Source organism: Myxine glutinosa, chromosome 1 (genome assembly GCF_964187855.1).
Source record: "Myxine glutinosa chromosome 1, kmMyxGlut1.1, whole genome shotgun sequence".
In the NCBI taxonomy this organism is placed as follows: Eukaryota; Metazoa; Chordata; class Myxini; order Myxiniformes; family Myxinidae; genus Myxine; species Myxine glutinosa.
The window spans coordinates 29,730,974-29,755,732 of NC_136261.1; the positions used below are offsets into that span (position 1 = coordinate 29,730,974).

Below are 24,759 nucleotides of genomic sequence, written 5' to 3' on the forward strand. Positions count from 1 at the left end.
GCGAGAAATTGAGGGAGGACATGGGGGCCAATAGCCAACGGTTAGAACAAAGGATGGGGGCCCAGATCGGAGGGTTAGGGAGTAGAATAGAGGGATTAGACAATAGATTAGGGGAAATACAGGAGGGGTTAACGGGGGTGGAAAATAGAATGGCTGCCCAGGAGAATCAGATAGAGGGAGTGAAAAATGGGTTAGAGGGGTTAGAAAACAGTATGGAAGGCAAATTGAGGGACATGAGGGACCAAGCGGAAAGGGAAGTTAAAAAAATGGGGCAGCAGATAGAGGGGGTCAGAATGGGGGTAGAAACTAAATTGGATGCTCACAGGGAGGAAATGGAGCAGATGAGGGTGGCATCTGGGCAGGAGATGCAAGTGATGGGAGAGGATATCAGAAGAGGTGTGAGTGAGGAGGTCGGAGGAGTGCGCGAGGAGGTGAGGCACTGTAAGGAGCGCATGAAGAAGGAGGTGAGAAAGGGGACTGTAAAATTGCAAGGTGGTATAGAGGAGTTGACGCTGGGAGTAGAACAACTGACAGTGGGACAAAAGGAGTTGGGGGACCAGGTAAAGAAGAACACAGCGGTAATAGAGGGTTTTAAATCGACACAGGAAGGAGATGAAAAAGGACGTAGGGGTAATTAAAAAAGAGTGTCAGACGGTACATGAGGACCTGACGAGGAGAATGAACAAGGTGGTAGAGGTGATGGAGGTTAAAGAGCGGGAGGTGCGGGAGCACATAGAAAAAAATAAAGTGGAGTTAGAGGAAGAACTTAAGGGGCGCACGAGGAGATGAAGGAGGTGAAGCAGAAATTAGAAGAAGTGGAAGAAGGGGTGAGCGAAATTAAGAAGCGACGGAGAGAGGATAAGAAAGAGATAAAGGAGGAGATAAAAGAATTGGTCCAAAGTCTGTGTTCGGATCGTGATGATGTGCTCATTAACCGGATGAGGGATTCGCAGGTGATGGAGGAGAAGCGAAGAGAAAGGGGACCCGGTGTAAGTGGTGACCAATATGGTCGTGCGTATGATGCGCCAGGTGATTTAATAAGCTTGGGGGTCGAGATGGACCCGGGTGTTCGTGAGAGGCCGTTGGTGAAGTGTGCGACAGGTCTGGTGTGCGAAAAAGGAGGTGTGCGAGAAAGTCCGACTCTGGGGTGTGTGAGGAAAGAGTGCGCAGTCAAGAGTGAGGGAGGACGCACGCCTGTGGTGAGTGTTACAGAGGGTGTGACGGGAGAATGTGCGCGAGAAAGGCGTGTAACGGACGGGTGCATGAGGAAAGAGTGCGCTGTCAAAAGTAAGGAAGAATGCACGCCTGTGGTGAGTGTTACAGAGGGTGTGACGGGAGAGTGTGCGCGAGAAAGGTGTGTAACGGACGGGTGCATGAGGAAAGAGTGCGCTGTCGAGAGTAAGGGTGAGTGCGCTGTCAAGAGTGGAGGTGAGAGTAGTAAGAGTGACACGGACCGTGAGTTGGTTGTGACAGGTGAGCGAGGATGTACACCTGGAATGGAAGGATGCACACCTGGAATGGTAGAGCGTGTGTGGGAATGCACACTTGAGTTGGTCGTGAGGCACGTGGTTGGGTGTGCGAGTGAAAGCACACCTGTGATTGTCACAGAGGAGGTGACCGAGGAAGGGGCGCGAAGAGGTGTGTTGGTGAGGTGTGCGAACAACGAATGTGTGCCAAAGTGTTCGGTGGTCAGGTGTGTGACCAAGGCTGTGAATGGAATGAGTGTACCGAGGTTTGTAAGGAAAGGTACGAGGAGCATGGGAACAGCTGGAGGTATGAGCAAGAAAGGGGTAGCGTATGCGTGTAAGCATGCAGGTGAGGCATCGACGGTAACTGGGTTAGCGGTTAGAGCGACTTTTAAGCGAATCGGGCCCTCGGTGCGTGCCGGGCTTCGCGTGCCGCGAGAACCAGCGGGGATCCGAGCCACGGCGGGTTCGAAAGGACCGCCGTACGCGATCCACGCTGGGCCTCGCTTTGAACGGCCGCGTCCGTGCTCCACTAGGCGGAGCGGGCAGCCCGATAGGAAGGGTCGTCATGGCGACCACTTTTTGTTGAGGCATTCCGGCAGGTCGAGATCGGGCCATGGGATGGCTCCGTGCCGAGATGGTGCGTGGGACCTCGGCCCGGGTAACCCTCCTTCCCTGCACCGAATGCGGGACGTATCCAGCCGCTGGCACAAAACAACCCGCATTCATTGCTCGGCTGTACGAAGCCGAGCTTTAGACGTGAATTGGCGCACCGAGAGGCATTAGTAAGTAGACGGGTGATGAGGTTAGTGTTTTGGACCCAAAATTAGAAAAAGGCAAAAATTTGATGATTGGCAGTAATGATTGGCAGATGATGAGTAGTGATTGGCAAATTTTTGATTTGTTGAAATTTGATGTGCAAAATTGGTAGTGGGAGATGCCCGATGTGGTGGGATGGCAACTCTGTCATCCCTCACAAAAATGGGGCAAATGCGCTATAGATTAGGGGGTGTATGGCAGTGAAAACTAGCCCGGGTGGGTTAGGTTATATTGATAGGGATCTAGCGAAGATGACATTAGGTAACGTTAAGGTTAGTTAGTGACAATGATACCTGTAGTGGGGACGCAGGTAGATTAGAGTGGATGATAATGACGAGGGAGCGCAATAGTTTAAAGGGACGACTGGGAAGCGCAAGTTTCAGAGGGGAGTAGTTAGATGAGATGATGCTGTGTGAGAACTGGACAGGTGTGTGGAGCAGTGTATGAGTAGTGAGTGTTGTGGATCAGCGCAAATGCGCTTGGGGGAGAGAAGGGTGCAGGCGGCACCAAGTGTGAGAGCACAGGTGTGCAAGTACAGGTGTGTGGAATACATGGAGTATTGGAATGAGTGGTGTGGAGAGAGTTGGAGTAAGTGGTACGGAGTGGTGTGCATGGTGCGAAGGTGTGGATGGGGGAAGAGTGGACCCCTTTCATGAGTACCCGGGGCGGGTAGTGTAAGTGTTAGGTAGAGGGTATAGGTAAATTGTGGTTGGATATTGGCATTTGTGGTGCGGATGCAGAATGGTATTGTGGATGGGTGCATTAGTGTTGTGGAAATGGCTGGGCGTGTAGCCTGTTAGTGTGTGTAGTTGGTTTGGGCACTCCACCACTGTGAGGATGTCGGCCAGGTGAGGCCGCAGGTGAGCTCTGGGGGCCGTTAGTGTCAGTGGGTGCCTGAGGATCCCGGGTGTGGATCGGGCAGCCCGTGCCAGAGAGGGCACTGAGGGGGTGAGAGTGCGAGAGGGCCTTCCCCAGTTAGTTAGGTTAGGGTGAGGAGCAGGTAAGCTCGGGTGGCAACTACAGTGGTGGAGGTGTGCAGGTGGGTAGACCTGCTGGGAGAGCTACACGTCACAGCCCAGAAATTGTGCGAGGGCACCGTGAGATGAATCGGGGGAGTGAGACCCCAAATTGAGAAGCACCACAGTTTGGTCAATGGGAATTGGTTTTTAGAACCCATAGTGTAAGTTGGCCAATGGATTGGCAGGGAAAGACCCCGGGTAATGTAAAGTTGTTAAAGTCATTTAGGAAATAGTTAGGATTGATGAACCTGTCGCACCATACGCAGCCACTTACCTGAGGTGATGATGATGACTCCACACCTGTGTTCCTTTGTTCTGTGTTGCAGGAAGGGAGAATTGCTGTGTGGATTTGTGAGACGCATCACGACGTGGATGAGACATTGGGGTGATTCCATCTCTCCCTCCTTAGGAGGGACTGATGATGAATTGGTGATGGCAAATTTTGATGTTGAGTTGGAGATGGCAAATTTTGATGAGAGTTGGAAATGGCAAATTTGATTGGTTAGGAGGGAGAGAAGACGAATTTGGTTTATGGGAGGAACGGGGAAGACAATAGGGACGTTTGTTGATGTGTAAAGTAGATGTTTATGGGTAGTGTTGTGTTTTGTGGATACAGTAAGGGGTAAGGGAGGGGCAATGTAGGTTACCTGGTGGGGGGGGGGGCGTACGGTAGGAACGTACCTGTCTCACCTGGTTCCCATGTGCCCCCAGTGTGCATTACCTTGCATTGCGTGCACTTTTGCACCCTTACCACCTTACTCACTTGTCTTATTTTGTCTCCCACCTCCGAGGATCTGGCTTTGGGGCAGAGAGAGAGGAGAGAGAGGTGCTGGCTCCGCAGTTGTGGGCCTGTACTTCCGCTGCTTGCTGCCTGGATCGATACACCATATGGACCGCAATTTTTGTGGCCGCCCACAATGGACCGCAGTTCTTTTGCGGTCAAGCACCACCCGTGGATGTACCTCTGGGTCAACATGGCACCTATGCCATACAGGTGAACCACTTTTAGTTGGCCCCCCTGACGGCCACAATTTAGAAATGGACGCGGTTGGCGCCTTTCTTTATTTCTGAAGAAGCCAGAAGGCCAAGTGCACTCCAAGAAGACAAGACCAGCGGCAGAACATCGGCCGGCTGCGACACCACCGGTGACCATGGACACTTAATTGTGCATTTTTATGAACACTTTATTGGTGCACCGGATGGTGCTGACTGTACATAATGGGGTGGTGCTTTTGGTGCTTGGACGGGGTGCTCTGCACATTATTAAAGGCCATAGGGCCACAGGGCACTCGTGGGTTGGTGTATCGATGATGGCATGCGTGCTCTCTCTCTATGCATAACATCTGCATGTGTTCCTCAAAGAACAGGTCCTGGATCGTAGTGTAAATATCAGTGTTGTATAAATAATGCTCCCTACCGGCTGTATGTTTAGTTTGAGAATGCTTTCCGCGATTCGGTTATCCTGTGGGTGTGTTTCTGTGAGGAGAAGGGTGCAACGTCGCAGAGGGACATATTTACTCATTTGTGAACATCTGTAAAACTGTCGCACTCAGGGTTGAGTTAATAGTAGAGGGAACTACATCTGAGTGCCACACTAACGTAGGTAAAAATTTATCGGGTCGGGACGCCCCGAGGTAGAGCAGGGTGCAATGTTGCGGATATGGGATTTGCATACATCCATATCCGCTTGTAAATATTCCCCTATTTCCTCAATACTTCCCAACTATACCCAATCCCCCATTCCCTAGTCCCATTTTCTGTAAACAACACTCTGTAGACCCGACCTCCCCCTATTTCCCCCATTAAATGTCGCATCCAGGTCCACCGCATCTCACGTAGACAACTATAGGACATCTTGCTAGTTATTCTTAGTCTATGTCAGTTAAGGATTCGTTTCCATTAATTCTGACTCTTCGTTGCACCAGAATGTGATTGTATGGCACCGTTAGGAAGTTTAGGACCTCCCAATACCTCCCCGCAGCTCTTCCTCATGGTTCAGCAACAACAACAACAACAACAACAACAACGGCGGCGGCGCGGGGAGTGCGCGTCCTCACTCCGGCTTGGTTGGTAGGGGGTGTTGGGAGGGCACCAGGCCTTTCCAACGAGCCGCCATCGAGCATGTGCTCGACGGGGTTACCAAGTAGGGGCTCGCTGTCAGCTCCTCGTCAAGGGCGGAGCCCGGCAACCCCCGCACCCAATAGAAGCGGCGGACCGGTCCCATCTGGGGCGGAGCCAACGAGCCGAGGGCGTGTGACTCCCCGCTGAGCATGCGCAGGAAGAGGGAGGTGACGTCAGATGCGCGCTGAGCTTGGAGAGAGAAGGACGCCACCTCCGAGCGCTGTGACACCTCCCCGCATCTCTGGACTGGACCGTGCTTTATCCTGTCCCTGAGCCAAGGTGCACCTTGTGCTATCGACTGCCTGTCCTTCCCTGCCATCAATCCCTGTGTAAGTCAGCCTTGTTCCGTTTGTCTGTGGTCTGTCTGTGGTCTGTCTGGGATAGATAAGATTGTATCTAAGTGCCTATCTCTTCTGTGTCTTTTACCTCACTCTACCTTGTAATCTACCCCTTTTCTCCACCACTAATTCTATCCTCCTCCGGAGGTCTTGAGAACTGTACCCCTTGCGTCGTTTCATTTATCCCAGTCGTTGTGTCCGTTCCATCATTGATTTAGCGTAGCGCGATTTGGCCAACGTTCGAGTGGAATCGGGTGAGTTGGGGGTAATCGGGTAAACTGTGCGAACACGGCGGCCATTCCGCTCGGTCAAGCAACATCTTTAGCCGTGTCCGTAACAATACGTATCAAACGATACATTTTATGAAACGGGGAAACCGAATACACACTTTGGTGGTTTTAAAATGACAGAATATGTCTTTATTAGAAAAACAAACAAACAACAGAACATTGAAGACGACGCTGCTAACAAAATACACTGCTCTAACGCATAACCACGAGTTTAAACTACATTTACAACAAATATGAAAACTATTTTCATATCACGATGTTAAATATAGAATATATAGAAGATAATGTTTTTAAAAATGAGCCCTATCTTCCAATGGTAAAAAAATTCCCAAAAAAAATTCCTACATCCGGAATAATATCCTGAGCTTCACCAAAAACGAATCAATTCTTCCTTATCCCAAGGGCAATCATCCCACCAACTTTCATCCAAATCCGTTCAGAACTTTTCCAGATATCTTGTTCACAAACACACGAACACACACACACACACACACACACACACACGGACATGATCGAATGCATTACTCCCTGGCGGGAGTAACAACAGTTTCATATGGGCCCATAAATTGTATGTATTCCAATGAGGTGGCCAAGCAGTTGGTCAAAGTCTACCAATCCACTTGTCTAGGAAGACATCATCCAAGAATTGTCACACATTTGAAGTATAGTGGCAGAGCCTAATCTTCCTAGTACAAGGTGATATGTGAAAGATGTAATCACTGTCACACAGAGACAAAGAAATTCTGTGACGTTGCAAAGTTCACCATTGGCTACTTCCAAAACAGAAAGGACCAATGATGCGGACTCCCTGAAAGAATGCCAGACATTGAGTTTTGTTAAGTCTCTAATGTTGCCAGACTTCCTGAGGTTTTTCTGTCCACCAAATGTGGTAATTGTGGTGGTACACTTTACCACTGATGTAGAAGTTGCTTCATTAGAAAATGCCATTTCGTCAAGAACCCCAGGGGAATTGTGGATTTAACAAAAGCAATAACAACATTAACAACAGCATTAACATTATCAAACCTTCACGAATTATGCTTTCATATGCTATTCATAGCATGTTTATATGATGTGTACATCAAAAGTTATTAAAGTTAAAGGTTGCAGAAGACTTCATGGACACCCTGTACAGATTAGGAGCTGGGTTGGGTGATAAATATTGTGAAAACTGAAATTGAGAAAATTATTGGTCCTTAAGGAGGATAGGAGGAAAAGAAGGAACGATCGAGGTAGATGGGGGAGGAAATTATGTAACGGAAGGAGTTTTGGAGAGACAAGAGTAAGGTTCAGGTTCAGGTCACAGGTGCACTACCTATGCAACACGCATGTGTATGATCTTCCCACTCCCCACCCCCCCCCCCCCCCACGTGTATTTCCCTCCCCCCCCCGCCCCCGCTTTCCCATGCCTCCTCCCACAGATCTCCCGATGTCCCTGCTATCAAATGTTGTACTTGTGTGCTTCCCTCTCTCTCCCCATCTTGTCTCCCGCTCCCTTTATTGTACGTTTTGTGTGTCCGTTTGTTTTTTTGTCATTAATGTTAGCTCTTACACGAACCTCGATCTTGTATACAAAAAAATAAAATACGGGAAGGGGCAGGGGGGTATCATTTGCAAGGACATGCAGCGGAGGGGATGCGGAGGATTTGTCAGAAATACCACCATTTGTGTGCAGCCTTCTTAATTTATGACCCCACATAATCGAAACAGCTCATGCTCATGGCAACTATTTTGCTAACACACCGGATGTAGGTACTTTTTTCAATGCCTCTTCCTGCTTCTCCATTCCTTCCATGCATTATGCCTGTTGTGAAAGACGTAGGTTTGACATACTGTACATTGAGAAGAATACATTTGCAATCAGACTGAACTGTTTGTGTTTTGTATCCCACTGATAAGCCGGACCTGGATTCAGACCTGAACCAAAATCTAATGTGCTTGTTCTTGTCACCTAACTAAATCATCCCCCATGTTTAGTCAAACTCGTCCATAACTTTAAAATATCATGTTGTATATCACTTTTGGCCCGATCTCTCAATGGTGAAGAATCCCTTGAAAAATTAAATAAATCTCGTATCCGAATCCATATTCAGATCTTCACCAAAAGCTAATCGATTCGGTCCCGTCACACACCCAACCGGTCCATCAAGGTTCGTCCCAATCCGTCCATAACTTTTGGGGATATCGTGCTATGTATGTCACTAAAATATCTGACACTAAAATCTGACTTGTCAGTGTCAATCTAAAACTCTAAAATGCTGTCTGATCTGTCAAAAATCTGTCTATCTGTCAATCTGAAAAAGTGCTATCTGACACTAAAATGTCTGACACTAAAATCTGACTTGTCAGTGTCAATCTAAAAATCTAAAATGCTGTCTGATCTGTCAAAAATCTGTCTATCTGTCAATCTAAAAAAGTGCTATCTGACACTAAATGTCTGACACTAAAATCTGACTTGTCAGTGTCAATCTAAAAATCTAAAATGCTGTCTGATCTGTCAAAAATCTGTCTATCTGTCAATCTAAAAAACTGCTATCTGACACTAAAATGTCTGACACGAAAATCTGACTTGTCAGTGTCAATCTAAAAATCTAAAATGCTGTCTGATCTGTCAAAAATCTGTCTGTCTGTCAATCTAAAAAAGTGCTATCTGACACTAAAATGTCTGACACTAAAATCTGACTTGTCAGTGTCAATCTAAAAATCTAAAATGCTGCCTGATCTGTCAAAAATCTGTCTATCTGTCAATCTGAAAAAGTGCTATCTGACACTAAAATGTCTGACACTAAAATCTGACTTGTCAGTGTCAATCTAAAAATCTAAAATGCTGTCTGATCTGTCAAAAATCTGTCTATCTGTCAATCTAAAAAAGTGCTATCTGACACTAAATGTCTGACACTAAAATCTGACTTGTCAGTGTCAATCTAAAAATCTAAAATGCTGTCTGATCTGTCAAAAATCTGTCTATCTGTCAATCTAAAAAACTGCTATCTGACACTAAAATGTCTGACACGAAAATCTGACTTGTCAGTGTCAATCTAAAAATCTAAAATGCTGTCTGATCTGTCAAAAATCTGTCTATCTGTCAATCTGAAAAAGTGCTATCTGACACTAAAATGTCTGACACTAAAATCTGACTTGTCAGTGTCAATCTAAAAATCTAAAATGCTGTCTGATCTGTCAAAAATCTGTCTATCTGTCAATCTAAAAAAGTGCTATCTGACACTAAATGTCTGACACTAAAATCTGACTTGTCAGTGTCAATCTAAAAATCTAAAATGCTGTCTGATCTGTCAAAAATCTGTCTATCTGTCAATCTAAAAAACTGCTATCTGACACTAAAATGTCTGACACGAAAATCTGACTTGTCAGTGTCAATCTAAAAATCTAAAATGCTGTCTGATCTGTCAAAAATCTGTCTGTCTGTCAATCTAAAAAAGTGCTATCTGACACTAAATGTCTGACACTAAAATCTGACTTGTCAGTGTCAATCTAAAAATCTAAAATGCTGTCTGATCTGTCAAAAATCTGTCTATCTGTCAATCTAAAAAAGTGCTATCTGACACTAAAATGTCTGACACTAAAATCTGACTTGTCAGTGTCAATCTAAAAATCTAAAATGCTGTCTGATCTGTCAATCTAAAAAAAGTGCTATCTGACACTAAAATGTCTGACACTAAAATCTGACTTGTCAGTGTCAATCTAAAAATCTAAAATGCTGTCTGATCTGTCAAAAATCTGTCTGTCTGTCAATCTAAAAAAAGTGCTATCTGACACGAAAATGTCTGACACTAAAATCTGACTTGTCAATGTCAATCTAAAAATCTAAAATGCTGTCTGATCTGTCAAAAATCTGTCTGTCTGTCAATCTAAAAAAAGTGCTATCTGACACTAAAATGTCTGACACTAAAATCTGACTTGTCAGTGTCAATCTAAAAATCTAAAATGCTGTCTGATCTGTCAAAAATCTGTCTGTCTGTCAATCTAAAAAAGTGCTATCTGACACTAAATGTCTGACACTAAAATCTGACTTGTCAGTGTCAATCTAAAAATCTAAAATGCTGTCTGATCTGTCAAAAATCTGTCTATCTGTCAATCTGAAAAAGTGCTATCTGACACTAAAATGTCTGACACTAAAATCTGACTTGTCAGTGTCAATCTAAAAATCTAAAATGCTGTCTGATCTGTCAAAAATCTGTCTATCTGTCAATCTAAAAAAGTGCTATCTGACACTAAATGTCTGACACTAAAATCTGACTTGTCAGTGTCAATCTAAAAATCTAAAATGCTGTCTGATCTGTCAAAAATCTGTCTATCTGTCAATCTAAAAAACTGCTATCTGACACTAAAATGTCTGACACGAAAATCTGACTTGTCAGTGTCAATCTAAAAATCTAAAATGCTGTCTGATCTGTCAAAAATCTGTCTGTCTGTCAATCTAAAAAAGTGCTATCTGACACTAAATGTCTGACACTAAAATCTGACTTGTCAGTGTCAATCTAAAAATCTAAAATGCTGTCTGATCTGTCAAAAATCTGTCTATCTGTCAATCTAAAAAAGTGCTATCTGACACTAAAATGTCTGACACTAAAATCTGACTTGTCAGTGTCAATCTAAAAATCTAAAATGCTGTCTGATCTGTCAAAAATCTGTCTATCTGTCAATCTAAAAAAGTGCTATCTGACACTAAAATGTCTGACACTAAAATCTGACTTGTCAGTGTCAATCTAAAAATCTAAAATGCTGTCTGATCTGTCAAAAATCTGTCCATCTGTCAATCTAAAAAAGTGCTATCTGACACTAAAATGTCTGACACTAAAATCTGACTTGTCAGTGTCAATCTAAAAATCTAAAATGCTGTCTGATCTGTCAAAAATCTGTCTATCTGTCAATCTAAAAAAGTGCTATCTGACACTAAAATGTCTGACACTAAAATCTGACTTGTCAGTGTCAATCTAAAAATCTAAAATGCTGTCTGATCTGTCAAAAATCTGTCCATCTGTCAATCTAAAAAAGTGCTATCTGACACTAAAATGTCTGACACTAAAATCTGACTTGTCAGTGTCAATCTAAAAATCTAAAATGCTGTCTGATCTGTCAAAAATCTGTCTATCTGTCAATCTAAAAAAGTGCTATCTGACACTAAAATGTCTGACACTAAAATCTGACTTGTCAGTGTCTATCTAAAAATCTAAAATGCTGTCTGATCTGTCAAAAATCTGTCCATCTGTCAATCTAAAAAAGTGCTATCTGACACTAAATGTCTGACACTAAAATCTGACTTGTCAGTGTCAATCTAAAAATCTAAAATGCTGTCTGATCTGTCAAAAATCTGTCTATCTGTCAATCTAAAAAAGTGCTATCTGACACTAAAATGTCTGACACTAAAATCTGACTTGTCAGTGTCAATCTAAAAATCTAAAATGCTGCCTGATCTGTCAAAAATCTGTCTATCTGTCAATCTAAAAAAGTCCTATCTGACACTAAAATGTCTGACACTAAAATCTGACTTGTCAGTGTCAATCTAAAAATCTAAAATGCTGTCTGATCTGTCAAAAATCTGTCTGTCTGTCAATCTAAAAAAGTGCTATCTGACACTAAATGTCTGACACTAAAATCTGACTTGTCAGTGTCAATCTAAAAATCTAAAATGCTGTCTGATCTGTCAAAAATCTGTCTATCTGTCAATCTAAAAAAGTGCTATCTGACACTAAAATGTCTGACACTAAAATCTGACTTGTCAGTGTCAATCTAAAAATCTAAAATGGTGTCTGATCTGTCAAAAATCTGTCTATCTGTCAATCTAAAAAAGTCCTATCTGACACTAAAATGTCTGACACTAAAATCTGACTTGTCAGTGTCAATCTAAAAATCTAAAATGCTGTCTGATCTGTCAAAAATCTGTCTATCTGTCAATCTAAAAAAGTGCTATCTGACACTAAATGTCTGACACTAAAATCTGACTTGTCAGTGTCAATCTAAAAATCTAAAATGCTGTCTGATCTGTCAAAAATCTGTCTATCTGTCAATCTAAAAAAGTGCTATCTGACACTAAAATGTCTGACACTAAAATCTGACTTGTCAGTGTCAATCTAAAAATCTAAAATGCTGTCTGATCTGTCAATCTAAAAAAAGTGCTATCTGACACTAAAATGTCTGACACTAAAATCTGACTTGTCAGTGTCAATCTAAAAATCTAAAATGCTGTCTGATCTGTCAAAAATCTGTCTATCTGTCAATCTAAAAAAGTGCTATCTGACACTAAAATGTCTGACACTAAAATCTGACTTGTCAGTGTCAATCTAAAAATCTAAAATGCTGTCTGATCTGTCAAAAATCTGTCCATCTGTCAATCTAAAAAAGTGCTATCTGACACTAAAATGTCTGACACGAAAATCTGACTTGTCAGTGTCAATCTAAAAATCTAAAATGCTGTCTGATCTGTCAAAAATCTGTCTATCTGTCAATCTAAAAAAGTGCTATCTGACACTAAAATGTCTGACACTAAAATCTGACTTGTCAGTGTCAATCTAAAAATCTAAAATGCTGTCTGATCTGTCAAAAATCTGTCCATCTGTCAATCTAAAAAAGTGCTATCTGACACTAAAATATCTGACACTAAAATCTGACTTGTCAGTGTCAATCTAAAAATCTAAAATGCTGTCTGATCTGTCAAAAATCTGTCTATCTGTCAATCTAAAAAAGTGCTATCTGACACTAAAATATCTGACACTAAAATCTGACTTGTCAGTGTCTATCTAAAACTCTAAAATGCTGTCTGATCTGTCAAAAATCTGTCTATCTGTCAATCTAAAAAACTGCTATCTGACACTAAAATGTCTGACACGAAAATCTGACTTGTCAGTGTCAATCTAAAAATCTAAAATGCTGTCTGATCTGTCAAAAATCTGTCTGTCTGTCAATCTGAAAAAGTGCTATCTGACACTAAAATGTCTGACACTAAAATCTGACTTGTCAGTGTCAATCTAAAAATCTAAAATGCTGTCTGATCTGTCAATCTAAAAAAAGTGCTATCTGACACTAAAATGTCTGACACTAAAATCTGACTTGTCAGTGTCAATCTAAAAATCTAAAATGCTGTCTGATCTGTCAAAAATCTGTCCATCTGTCAATCTAAAAAAGTGCTATCTGACACTAAAATGTCTGACACTAAAATCTGACTTGTCAGTGTCAATCTAAAAATCTAAAATGCTGTCTGATCTGTCAAAAATCTGTCTATCTGTCAATCTAAAAAAGTGCTATCTGACACTAAAATGTCTGACACTAAAATCTGACTTGTCAGTGTCAATCTAAAAATCTAAAATGCTGTCTGATCTGTCAAAAATCTGTCCATCTGTCAATCTAAAAAAGTGCTATCTGACACTAAAATGTCTGACACTAAAATCTGACTTGTCAGTGTCAATCTAAAAATCTAAAATGCTGTCTGATCTGTCAAAAATCTGTCTATCTGTCAATCTAAAAAAGTGCTATCTGACACTAAAATGTCTGACACTAAAATCTGACTTGTCAGTGTCTATCTAAAAATCTAAAATGCTGTCTGATCTGTCAAAAATCTGTCCATCTGTCAATCTAAAAAAGTGCTATCTGACACTAAATGTCTGACACTAAAATCTGACTTGTCAGTGTCAATCTAAAAATCTAAAATGCTGTCTGATCTGTCAAAAATCTGTCTATCTGTCAATCTAAAAAAGTGCTATCTGACACTAAAATGTCTGACACTAAAATCTGACTTGTCAGTGTCAATCTAAAAATCTAAAATGCTGCCTGATCTGTCAAAAATCTGTCTATCTGTCAATCTAAAAAAGTCCTATCTGACACTAAAATGTCTGACACTAAAATCTGACTTGTCAGTGTCAATCTAAAAATCTAAAATGCTGTCTGATCTGTCAAAAATCTGTCTGTCTGTCAATCTAAAAAAGTGCTATCTGACACTAAATGTCTGACACTAAAATCTGACTTGTCAGTGTCAATCTAAAAATCTAAAATGCTGTCTGATCTGTCAAAAATCTGTCTATCTGTCAATCTAAAAAAGTGCTATCTGACACTAAAATGTCTGACACCAAAATCTGACTTGTCAGTGTCAATCTAAAAATCTAAAATGCTGTCTGATCTGTCAAAAATCTGTCTATCTGTCAATCTAAAAAAGTGCTATCTGACACTAAAATGTCTGACACTAAAATCTGACTTGTCAGTGTCAATCTAAAAATCTAAAATGCTGTCTGATCTGTCAAAAATCTGTCTATCTGTCAATCTAAAAAAGTGCTATCTGACACTAAATGTCTGACACTAAAATCTGACTTGTCAGTGTCAATCTAAAAATCTAAAATGCTGTCTGATCTGTCAAAAATCTGTCTATCTGTCAATCTAAAAAAGTGCTATCTGACACTAAAATGTCTGACACTAAAATCTGACTTGTCAGTGTCAATCTAAAAATCTAAAATGCTGTCTGATCTGTCAATCTAAAAAAAGTGCTATCTGACACTAAAATGTCTGACACTAAAATCTGACTTGTCAGTGTCAATCTAAAAATCTAAAATGCTGTCTGATCTGTCAAAAATCTGTCTATCTGTCAATCTAAAAAAGTGCTATCTGACACTAAAATGTCTGACACTAAAATCTGACTTGTCAGTGTCAATCTAAAAATCTAAAATGCTGTCTGATCTGTCAAAAATCTGTCCATCTGTCAATCTAAAAAAGTGCTATCTGACACTAAAATATCTGACACTAAAATCTGACTTGTCAGTGTCAATCTAAAACTCTAAAATGCTGTCTGATCTGTCAAAAATCTGTCTATCTGTCAATCTAAAAAACTGCTATCTGACACTAAAATGTCTGACACTAAAATCTGACTTGTCAGTGTCAATCTAAAAATCTAAAATGCTGTCTGATCTGTCAAAAATCTGTCTGTCTGTCAATCTGAAAAAGTGCGATCTGACACTAAAATGTCTGACACTAAAATCTGACTTGTCAGTGTCAATCTAAAAATCTAAAATGCTGTCTGATCTGTCAAAAATCTGTCTATCTGTCAATCTGAAAAAGTGCTATCTGACACTAAAATGTCTGACACTAAAATCTGACTTGTCAGTGTCAATCTAAAAATCTAAAATGCTGTCTGATCTGTCAAAAATCTGTCTATCTGTCAATCTGAAAAAGTGCGATCTGACACTAAAATGTCTGACACTAAAATCTGACTTGTCAGTGTCAATCTAAAAATCTAAAATGCTGTCTGATCTGTCAAAAATCTGTCTATCTGTCAATCTGAAAAGGTGCTATCTGACACTAAAATGTCTGACACCAAAATCTGACTTGTCAGTGTCAATCTAAAAATCTAAAATGCTGTCTGATCTGTCAAAAATCTGTCTATCTGTCAATCTAAAAAAGTGCTATCTGACACTAAAATGTCTGACACTAAAATCTGACTTGTCAATGTCAATCTAAAAATCTAAAATGCTGTCTGATCTGTTAAAAATCTGTCTATCTGTCAATCTAAAAAAAGTGCTATCTGACACGAAAATGTCTGACACTAAAATCTGACTTGTCAATGTCAATCTAAAAATCTAAAATGCTGTCTGATCTGTCAAAAATCTGTCCATCTGTCAATCTAAAAAAGTGCTATCTGACACTAAAATGTCTGACACTAAAATCTGACTTGTCAGTGTCAATCTAAAAATCTAAAATGCTGTCTGATCTGTCAAAAATCTGTCTATCTGTCAATCTAAAAAAGTCCTATCTGACACTAAAATGTCTGACACTAAAATCTGACTTGTCAGTGTCAATATAAAAATTCAAAATGCTGTCTGATCTGTCAAAAATCTGTCTATCTGTCAATATAAAAAAGTGCGATCTGACACTAAAATGTCTGACACTAAAATCTGACTTGTCAGTGTCAATCTAAAAATTCAAAATGCTGTCTGAGATGTCGAAAATCTGTCTATCTGTCAATATAAAAAAGTGCGATCTGACACTAAAATGTCTGACACTAAAATCTGACTTGTCAGTGTCAATATAAAAATTCAAAATGCTGTCTGATCTGTCGAAAATCTGTCTATCTGTCAATATAAAAAAGTGCTATCTGACACTAAAATGTCAGGTTTTAGCCCTATCACTCAATTTGATTCAGATCTGGGTCGTCACCAAAATTGAATCATTTCTTCCTTGTCACTTACACAACCTGTCCACCAGGTTTTGTCCGAATCCGTCCACAACCTTTTGAGGTATCCTGCTATATATACTTTTTGGCCCTATCAATGGTGAATAATCACTTTTAAAATTCTACGAACCGGATCCGAATAGACATCTTTGAGATACTTTTTGAGACACTTTTTGAGATATCTTGTTCACAGATAAACAGACAGACAAACAGACAGGGGGAAAACATAACTATAACAGACAAATGTAACGAGAGAGTTCATATGGAACTTAAGAACACCTTACCCACACTGTCTTGGGAAAGAAGGACATGGGCAGGATCTACGAGCGGCAAAATTTATTGGTCATGACGACGTAAAATGCCATAATATTTTATCCAGGTACTGCTAAACGGAAGGGTTTTGAAAGTGACAAAAAGGAGATTTTTTTTTTTGTATATTCAACTTAAACAAGCGTTACGCCTAGGTCCCCCGTCGGTGAAGTGATGTGAGTTGGCAAAGTGGAAGACGCAAGGCGGCCATCTTGGATTTTGATGTGGCAACCCAATTTTCAATAGCATTCTTACTTATGCGTAGATACAGCCACACACCAGATTAGAAGTTAGTAGTTCGTTTATTTTTCAAGATATTTCGCTCACAAGGTTCAGACATACATGGCGGCGGCCATCTGGGATTTTGACGTGGCGACCCAATTTTCAATAGCGTTCTTCCTTATGCCTAGATACACCCACACACCAGATTAGAAGTTGGTACTTCGCTTATTTTTCAAGATATTCCGCTCACAATGTTCAGACATACATGGCGGCGGCCATCTTGGCTTTTGACGTGGGTTGCACCCACACACCAAATTAGAATTCGGTCCTTCACTTACGCACGCATGCATACACGCACGGATGGACGCACGCACGCACGGACGGACGCACACACAGACGGAGGGGAAAACCATAGTCCCCCTTTCGCTCCGCGGTGCGACGGGGGACAATAATTTGTACACTGTACAATTGTATAATTAATTCAATTGCAACAAAATAAAAGATTTTAAAGGTTGTAGAAAAACAATTCCAGAAGTTTACCGCCGTTGATGCAGCGTTTTTTACACCAACTTATTGACCACGTTACATTCGTTCTTCGTGCCTGTTGTTTGTATCCTTTATGACATCCTTAAAAATAGTAAGTTTCCTAGTTAGAATGATTTTAAAATTTTTTGACTGCCAGACATTCGTGTTCAAAATCTACCATTCAAGTAAAATCCAGTTGATCCTCTATTATAAACTGACGTTTGAGGACAGATGGACAGACAAACAGAAGTGAACCAAATGCTCAATCGTGCCTTTTTGGGTTGTGCGGGGCAAAAATATATATATATATATTGGAAGTGAAGTGGGAGAGGGGCGTCGAGGGGTTGGTACGCAATGCATACATGTATCTCTACCCTTCCAACTCCACCCGTCCTCCCAATGAGGGCCCTCTCGAGAAATGGGAAATAATGACTGGCATCTTATTTTGTTTGAACCTTCCAAATTTTGGGTTATTTCACTTGATGAGGGGTATAACGCCCCTCTATGTTTTTCTCTGAATACAACGGGTTAACATCTGAAATGTCAGTTTCTCCTTTATTTCCAAGGCAGTTAACACACCTCAATCAACATCCTGTAGATTTCATCCATTAGTTATTATTTTTCCTGTTTATTTGTAGAGACGAGTTTTCATTGGATTCTTTTTCTCGTCAACAGCGAGGCGTTACTATCGGTAGAAACGATGGGACAACGATGGGACGTGTGAAATTTCCTTGCATGCAATCTTTGTTCCTATTACATACACATCCTCATCCGGCTTCTTTTGCACAACGACTGAAGGACACCCCTGAGCAAACCCACAGTCTTATTCTTCCTCTTTCATTTAGATTTAGATTTTTTTTTTTTCCAATCAAGTTTCTTATGCTTACGGAATCACACCATTTGCCAACTTGAGCATTTTCTAATTTTGTACTCGCTGAGCTACGTTGTAATGGCAAATTTGTACATTACAAGATATCCCAACATTATAATCTGAAACGTTTTAGTAAAAGGAAGTCCTTTTTTATTGCTTAGTGCAGTGTAGCCTGGTGTTGGTTTAGCGGTTAGGGTGCCGGCTTGGGATCCTAGAATCCTGAGTTCGAATCCCGGTCGATCACTGAATTAACACCAGGGGGGGGTTGACTCAGCCTGTCATTCTTTCGAGGTCGGCAAATTGAGTACCAGTTCACTGGTAATTCAATGTGTGTCGCAACAGGCAACTAACAGGGTTGGTGGCAGGAAGGGCATCCGGCTGTAAAACATTGCTTCAAAATGGGGACCACGGTGCCTGAAAAAGGACCAACCCCTGCTCTGCGGGGGAAAATGGCCTCTGAAGGTGGTCTATACAGTATTTGGCTATCACTTTCATTGACGTAGCTGACTCACATTTATGCCAGCTGAGGTTTGCTTGGTCTGCAAGATCTGTCCCCATTGGACCACATTTTATGGGGCTATGCAAAACTGTTGTTTCCTCATCAAAACCACATTCTTTGTAAGAACTTCGGGCTACGATCACAAATGCATTAAATTACTCAGCAACTGGAGAACGTCCGTCCATCTTCTTCCACGGCAGAGACCTGGAAGAGGATGGATTCAGAGATGGTGTGTTGGTTTTGGGGACACCACCATTTTTTCCAGACTGGTATCCAGAAACAGTCGAGATCGGTAAGACTAGTGGCACCGGAGAAGACCAGGGCAAAGGAAGTTGCCCCGCACAGTAGGCTGCGTGGTGGCGTCAGCACAGCAAGACTGCATTTGAACGTTATTGAATGTGAGCATGCCTTTGACACTTCAAGGCTCGAGGCTGACCCACGGCGAGACATCTGAGATGCTGCAACACAAGCGGCCTTCAAATCATGCAGCAGCCCAAGACAGTGCGGTGTGTTCTGGAGTCAGCCCAAGACAGTGCGGTGCGATCTGTAGTCAGGAGCGGTCATGGTTGTGTCTTGTCAGAGAAACTGCAAGCGGTCTTACCCGTGATGAGTTGAAATTGAAGCTTCCATTGGCCAGCTTAGTCAAAGTGGAAGAAAGAATTAACATTCAAAATGGCGCTCCATGTTAACTTGCGTGTGTTCTTGCACCTTTCTGTGTCCGCTTGTGCTTTATCTCTTATTTCTCTGCATAGAGAGCTAGAGAAACGGTGAATACTTTTTTGAAGGAGGTAACTGAGATCCATATTTAAAAGACACTCTGCTTGCATACCTTCCCCTAAATCAGTGTTTCCCAACCGTTTTCTGATCGAGTACCACTTGGAGGTCCCGTACCGTCGCCGCGTACCACCTGGTTCCAGAAAAACTCAATCCGCGTACCACCTGGTTCCAGAAAAACTCAATTCGATAAGATATCAGGCTTATTTCAATTTAATGCGAGGGCTGCATCTGTTTCTTCTCCACCAGCTGGTCGATGCGGGGCATAACTTTGCTCACAGCACATCGGAAATCATGAAATATATCAGAAATCAGAAATAAAAAAATTATCATTTTTTTTAAAGGTTGAGTCGCGAACCACCTGGAAGGCCCTCGCGTACCACTAGTGGTACGCGTACCACAGGTTGGGAACCAGTGCCCTAAATGGACCACCTTCACCATTCCAGAAACAACATCCACTGGAATGTGACTGAATACAACCTCCAGAAATGTGATCAATAAGATGTTTGTTTTCAAATAAAGGACCAATTATAGTCCAGCAGTTACGGAACATGCGACGTATGGCTTTAGTGGCCCAGATATCCGTTGTGCAAGAACCAAACTGAGTAATAATTATAATGTCGACACTTGCATCTCTGCAAGAAAAAGTTAGTGAGACATCTTTAAGCTTTTATAATTTACAACTTTTAAAGTAGTACCGTGTGTTGGTGTTTTGCACAGATTCACGTTTTAGGCTATTTTAGAGACACAGAACATCAGATCAATATTTAAACTTTTGACTACTGTAAATTACATCATCATGACCACTAAAAACTGTATGAAGTCCGCACCTTGACGGAGTACTGTTGCGGTGCAATTCGAGCCACCTCCAACTTGAGACGTTCGGCTAGGCCAGGGAACAGGGTGTTTCCTCCAGCCAGGATTATGTTGTTGTACAGTGTTTCCTGCATTTGTGTGTCACTCTTTTCAATGCATGTGACTATAGCTTGCTGCAGGCTGGGTGAGCTCGGACCTGAAAAGCATTTGAATATATATATGTATATATATATATATTCAAATATAATTTTTTTAGAACAAAATTTAAAATTAACAGAAAGAAGAACAGACATAGTCAAAGCTTTGAAATGAAAATGAAAACAATTTGTTTGAAACAATTTATGAAATGAAACAATTTTGCTCAGACAAATGGGGATTGGCTCTAAGGACTGCTACTGACACGAACGTAAACATCATGGCGGCGAGGCACAGAACAAGCCTGAGACCTTCCATTATAATGGAATTTGCCCAGATCTAACCTGTTCAAACCCTCGCCGAGGAATACCAAAGGTACGGATAAACAACCCAGCCATAGGTTGGCAACCTTAGTGCATTCTTGATGGGATTAATGGCCTCCTCCTGCATTGAAGTATAGCTACTGTGGCGGACACAAAAGCCCACTGGCGTGGTGACATCATTCCACGCACCAAGTGGGCGGTGGCCACGCCCGAGGGGTAGGCGTGGCCTCATGATATACACCGGGCGACCAGCCCGGAGCATTTTCAGTGTTACAGTGTAGTCTTACAATAAAGACGTTTATATGTTACCGCTTGTCCGCTTCCTCCTTGCTCACAAGCAGCGCGCGTAACGCCGCGCTTTACTGGTGACCCTCGACGTTGGATCTGCCGTAGCGATCCTTCCGAACACGACGCCATGGCGATTAAGCTTCCCGAATTTTGGGAGGCCCAGGCCGAGGTCTGGTTCGTTCAAGCCGAAGCCCAGTTTCAGCTTCGGCGCCTCACCAACGACGACCTGCGCTACTGCCATGTCGTCGCCTCCCTCGGGCCCGGCACGGCCGCTCGAGTTGTGTCCGTCCTTCGCCACCCACCGGACGGCCACAAGTACGAGACACTCAAGCGGCTACTCCTAGCCACGTTCGGCCTCACGGACGACGCACGTGCCGACCGCCTCCTGGATCTCCCCGAGCTCGGTGAGACGCGCCCGTCGGTCCGAATGGACCATATACTGTCCCTGTTGGGCGACGAGGCCCCCGGTTCGCTATTCCGGGCGCTTTTCCGGCGCCAACTTCCAGCGCAGGTTCGCCTCGCGTTGGCCGGGACCGAGCGAACGGAACCCCGAGCATTGGCAGCCGAGGCGGACAGGTACTTCGCCGCTTCGGACACGCGGGCGAGCGTCGGCGTGGCCGTCACGGCCCTCGACGCTGATGTTCAGCAGCATGTTCCACAGCATCCGCTTTTACAGTACGCTGATGTTCAGCAGCATGCTGATACGCGCCTCGTGAGCGCCGCCACGCCCCGCCCACCGCCACGGCGAAAACCGCCACCGCGGGGAAACCCGCCAACTCCACCGGCCTGGCAGAGCCAGCCGCGCTCCTCCAGCTCCACCACCTGGTGCTGGTTCCACGCCAGGTTCGGCCACGAAGCTCGGCGGTGTCATCCGCCGTGCTCCTTCAACGGGTCGGGAAATGCCCGGGCCGGCGCTCAATAGTGGCGATGAGCGCCGGCCGTTCGAGCAGCCTGCTGTTCATAACGGACACCTTCTCCGGGCGCCGTTACCTGTGCGACACGGGAGCGCAGGTGAGTGTCATTCCCGCCGGCACGTCAGACAAGCACGCCGCGGGTGGGGGCCCCGCGCTGCTTGCCGCGAACGGGACGCCCATCCGTACGTACGGAAAACGCTGCCTCTCTCTGCGGTTTGGAGGGCAGGTTTTCCGATGGACGTTCGTCACCGCCGACGTGCCCATGGCACTGCTTGGCGTGGACTTCCTGTGCGCTAATGGGCTCCTGGTCGACGTCAAGCGCAGACGGCTTGTCCAGGCCGAGACGTTCAGCTCGCTCGCTTGTGCGTTGCCCAGCTCAACGGGCGGCTTGCCAAGCGGCTTGCCGAACGATTCGGTTCCGGCCACGTTGGGCTGTACGCTTCCGGCAGCGGACGCATTCACCCACCTCCTCGCCAGCTTCCCGGCCCTCACGCGGCCCACCTTCTCGGTGGGGGCGTCAAGCACGGGGTGGCCCATCACATCCCCACCGTCGGGCCACCGGTCTACGCCCGAGCACGCCGCCTCGAGCCGACGAAGCTGGCGGTGGCAAAAGCGGCGTTCGCTACCCTGGAGCGACTCGGCATCGTTCGGCGCTCAGAGAGCGTTTGGGCGTCACCGCTGCACATCGTGCCGAAGCCCGGCGGGGGATGGCGACCGTGCGGGGACTATCGCCGTCTCAATGACGCCACGACTCCCGACCGCTACCCCGTCCCCCACATTCAGGACTTTTCCGCCCGTTTGGCGGGCAGGTCCTTCTTCTCGAAGGTGGACCTCATACGCGGCTACCATCAGGTCCCCGTCAGGCCGGAGGACGTCCCGAAGACGGCGGTCATCACGCCATTCGGACTCTTCGAGTTCCTGCGCATGCCCTTCGGTCTGAAGAATGCGGCTCAGGCATTCCAGCGACTGATGGACAGCGTCCTGCGCGACTTGGACTTTGTCTACGTCTACCTGGACGATATCCTCGTCGCCAGCGCGTCCCGCGAAGAGCACCTACGCCACCTCCGCACGCTCTTCGAACGCCTGGGCCAGCATGGCCTGATTGTAAACCCCGCAAAGTGCCGGTTCGGCGCCGCCACAATCGATTTTCTGGGGCACCGTGTCACCAGGCACGGAGCCGTCCCCCTGCCGGCCAAGGTGGAGGCGGTGAACGGGTTTCCGCGCCCCCGCACGATCAGAGGGCTGCAGGAGATCCTGGGCATGGTGAACTTTTACCATCGGTTCCTGCCCCGTATCGCCCAGCTCCTGCGCCCCCTGCACGAAGCTCTCCGAGGTAAGCCGGGCAAAGGCGACGTTACCTGGACCGAGCAGATGGACACGGCGTTCACGGGCGCGAAGCTCGCCTTGGCTAACGCCACCATGCTCGCGCACCCGGCGCCCGATGCACCGATCGCCCTCACGACCGATGCCTCGGACTACGCGGTGGGCGCGGTGCACGAGCAATGGGTGCGTGGAGCTTGGCAACCGCTGGCGTTCTTTAGCCGGCAGCTTCGCCCGCCCGAACGCCGTTACAGTACCTTCGACCGCGAGTTGCTCGGACTTCACTTGGCGGTCAGGCACTTCCGCCATCTGCTCGAGGGCCGGGCGTTCACTGCCTTCGTCGACCACAAGCCGCTGATCTTCGCGATGGGCAAGGTCACTGAGCCGTGGTCGGCCCGGCAGCAGCGTCACCTCTCGGCCGTGTCCGAGTATACGACGGACATCCAGCACGTCGCGGGGAAGGACAACCCGGTGGCGGATTGCCTTTCCCGGGCCGTCGCCCACGCAGTCCACCTCGGCATCGACTATGCCCGGATGGCAGCGGACCAGGCCGCTGACCCCGACGTCCAGGCCTTGCGGACCGCCGTCACGGGCCTCCGCGTCACCGAGGTGCCGTTCGACGGCGCGGGCGCGGCCCTCTTGTGCGACGTCTCCCTCGGGCGTCCTCGCCCCATCGTGCCCGCGGGCTGGCAGCGCCAGGTGTTTGACGCCATCCACGGCCTGTCCCACCCGGGCGCGAGGGCCTCCCAAAGGCTGATCGCCGACAAGTTCGTCTGGCATGGCCTCCGGAAGGCCGTCCGCGGCTGGGCCAGGACGTGCCTCGCGTGCCAGCGCGCCAAGGTGCACCGGCACACCCAGGCCCCGTTGGCCCCGTACACGGTGCCGGAACGCCGGTTTGACCACGTCCACGTGGACCTGGTGGGACCTCTGCCCCCCTCGCGGGGTTTCACCTACGTCCTCACCATGGTGGACCGCACCACCCGGTGGCCGGAGGCCGTGCCCTTGGCGTCGACAACGGCGGCCGATGTCGCGCAGGCTTTCATCACCACCTGGGTCGCCCGGTTCGGCGCCCCCTCAGACATCTCATCCGACCGCGGCCCCCAGTTCACCTCGGAGCTCTGGGGGGCGGTTGCGCAGGGGCTCGGGGTCCGGCTGCACCGAACCACGGCCTACCACCCCCAGGCTAACGGCCTGTGTGAACGATTTCACCGCTCATTGAAGGCCGCGCTCCGGGCCACCCTCCGCGACGGCGGCTGGGTCGACAGGCTCCCCTGGGTCCTGCTGGGCCTCCGGACGGCGCCCAAGGAGGACCTGCGCGCATCCGCGGCGGAGTTGGTCTTCGGGCAACCGCTGCGGGTGCCGGGCGAGTTCCTCCCCGACTCCACGGCACCATGGTCCACGGCACAGCAGCGCTCCGCTCTGCAAGAGACCGCCCAGAGGTTCGCCCCGGTGCCAACGGCATGCCACGGGCACCCACCGACGCACGTCGCCCTGGAGCTTCGCACGGCGGAGTACGTCTTCATCCGCCACGATGCCCAT

General features: G+C 45.6%; 1 protein-coding gene across 3 annotated transcripts in view; it reads right to left on the reverse strand.

The window, feature by feature from the left end:
• The window catches only part of LOC137422283 (uncharacterized), an 83,314-nt gene that overhangs the window by 44,073 nt on the left and 14,482 nt on the right, over positions 1 to 24,759 (reverse strand). For all 3 annotated transcript variants that reach the window (XM_068109036.2, XM_068109045.2, XM_078770261.1), the window contains exon 4: positions 20,255 to 20,436. In XM_068109036.2, the coding sequence (XP_067965137.2) occupies positions 20,255 to 20,436 (182 nt within the window). The remainder of the gene's footprint in view (positions 1 to 20,254; positions 20,437 to 24,759) is intronic.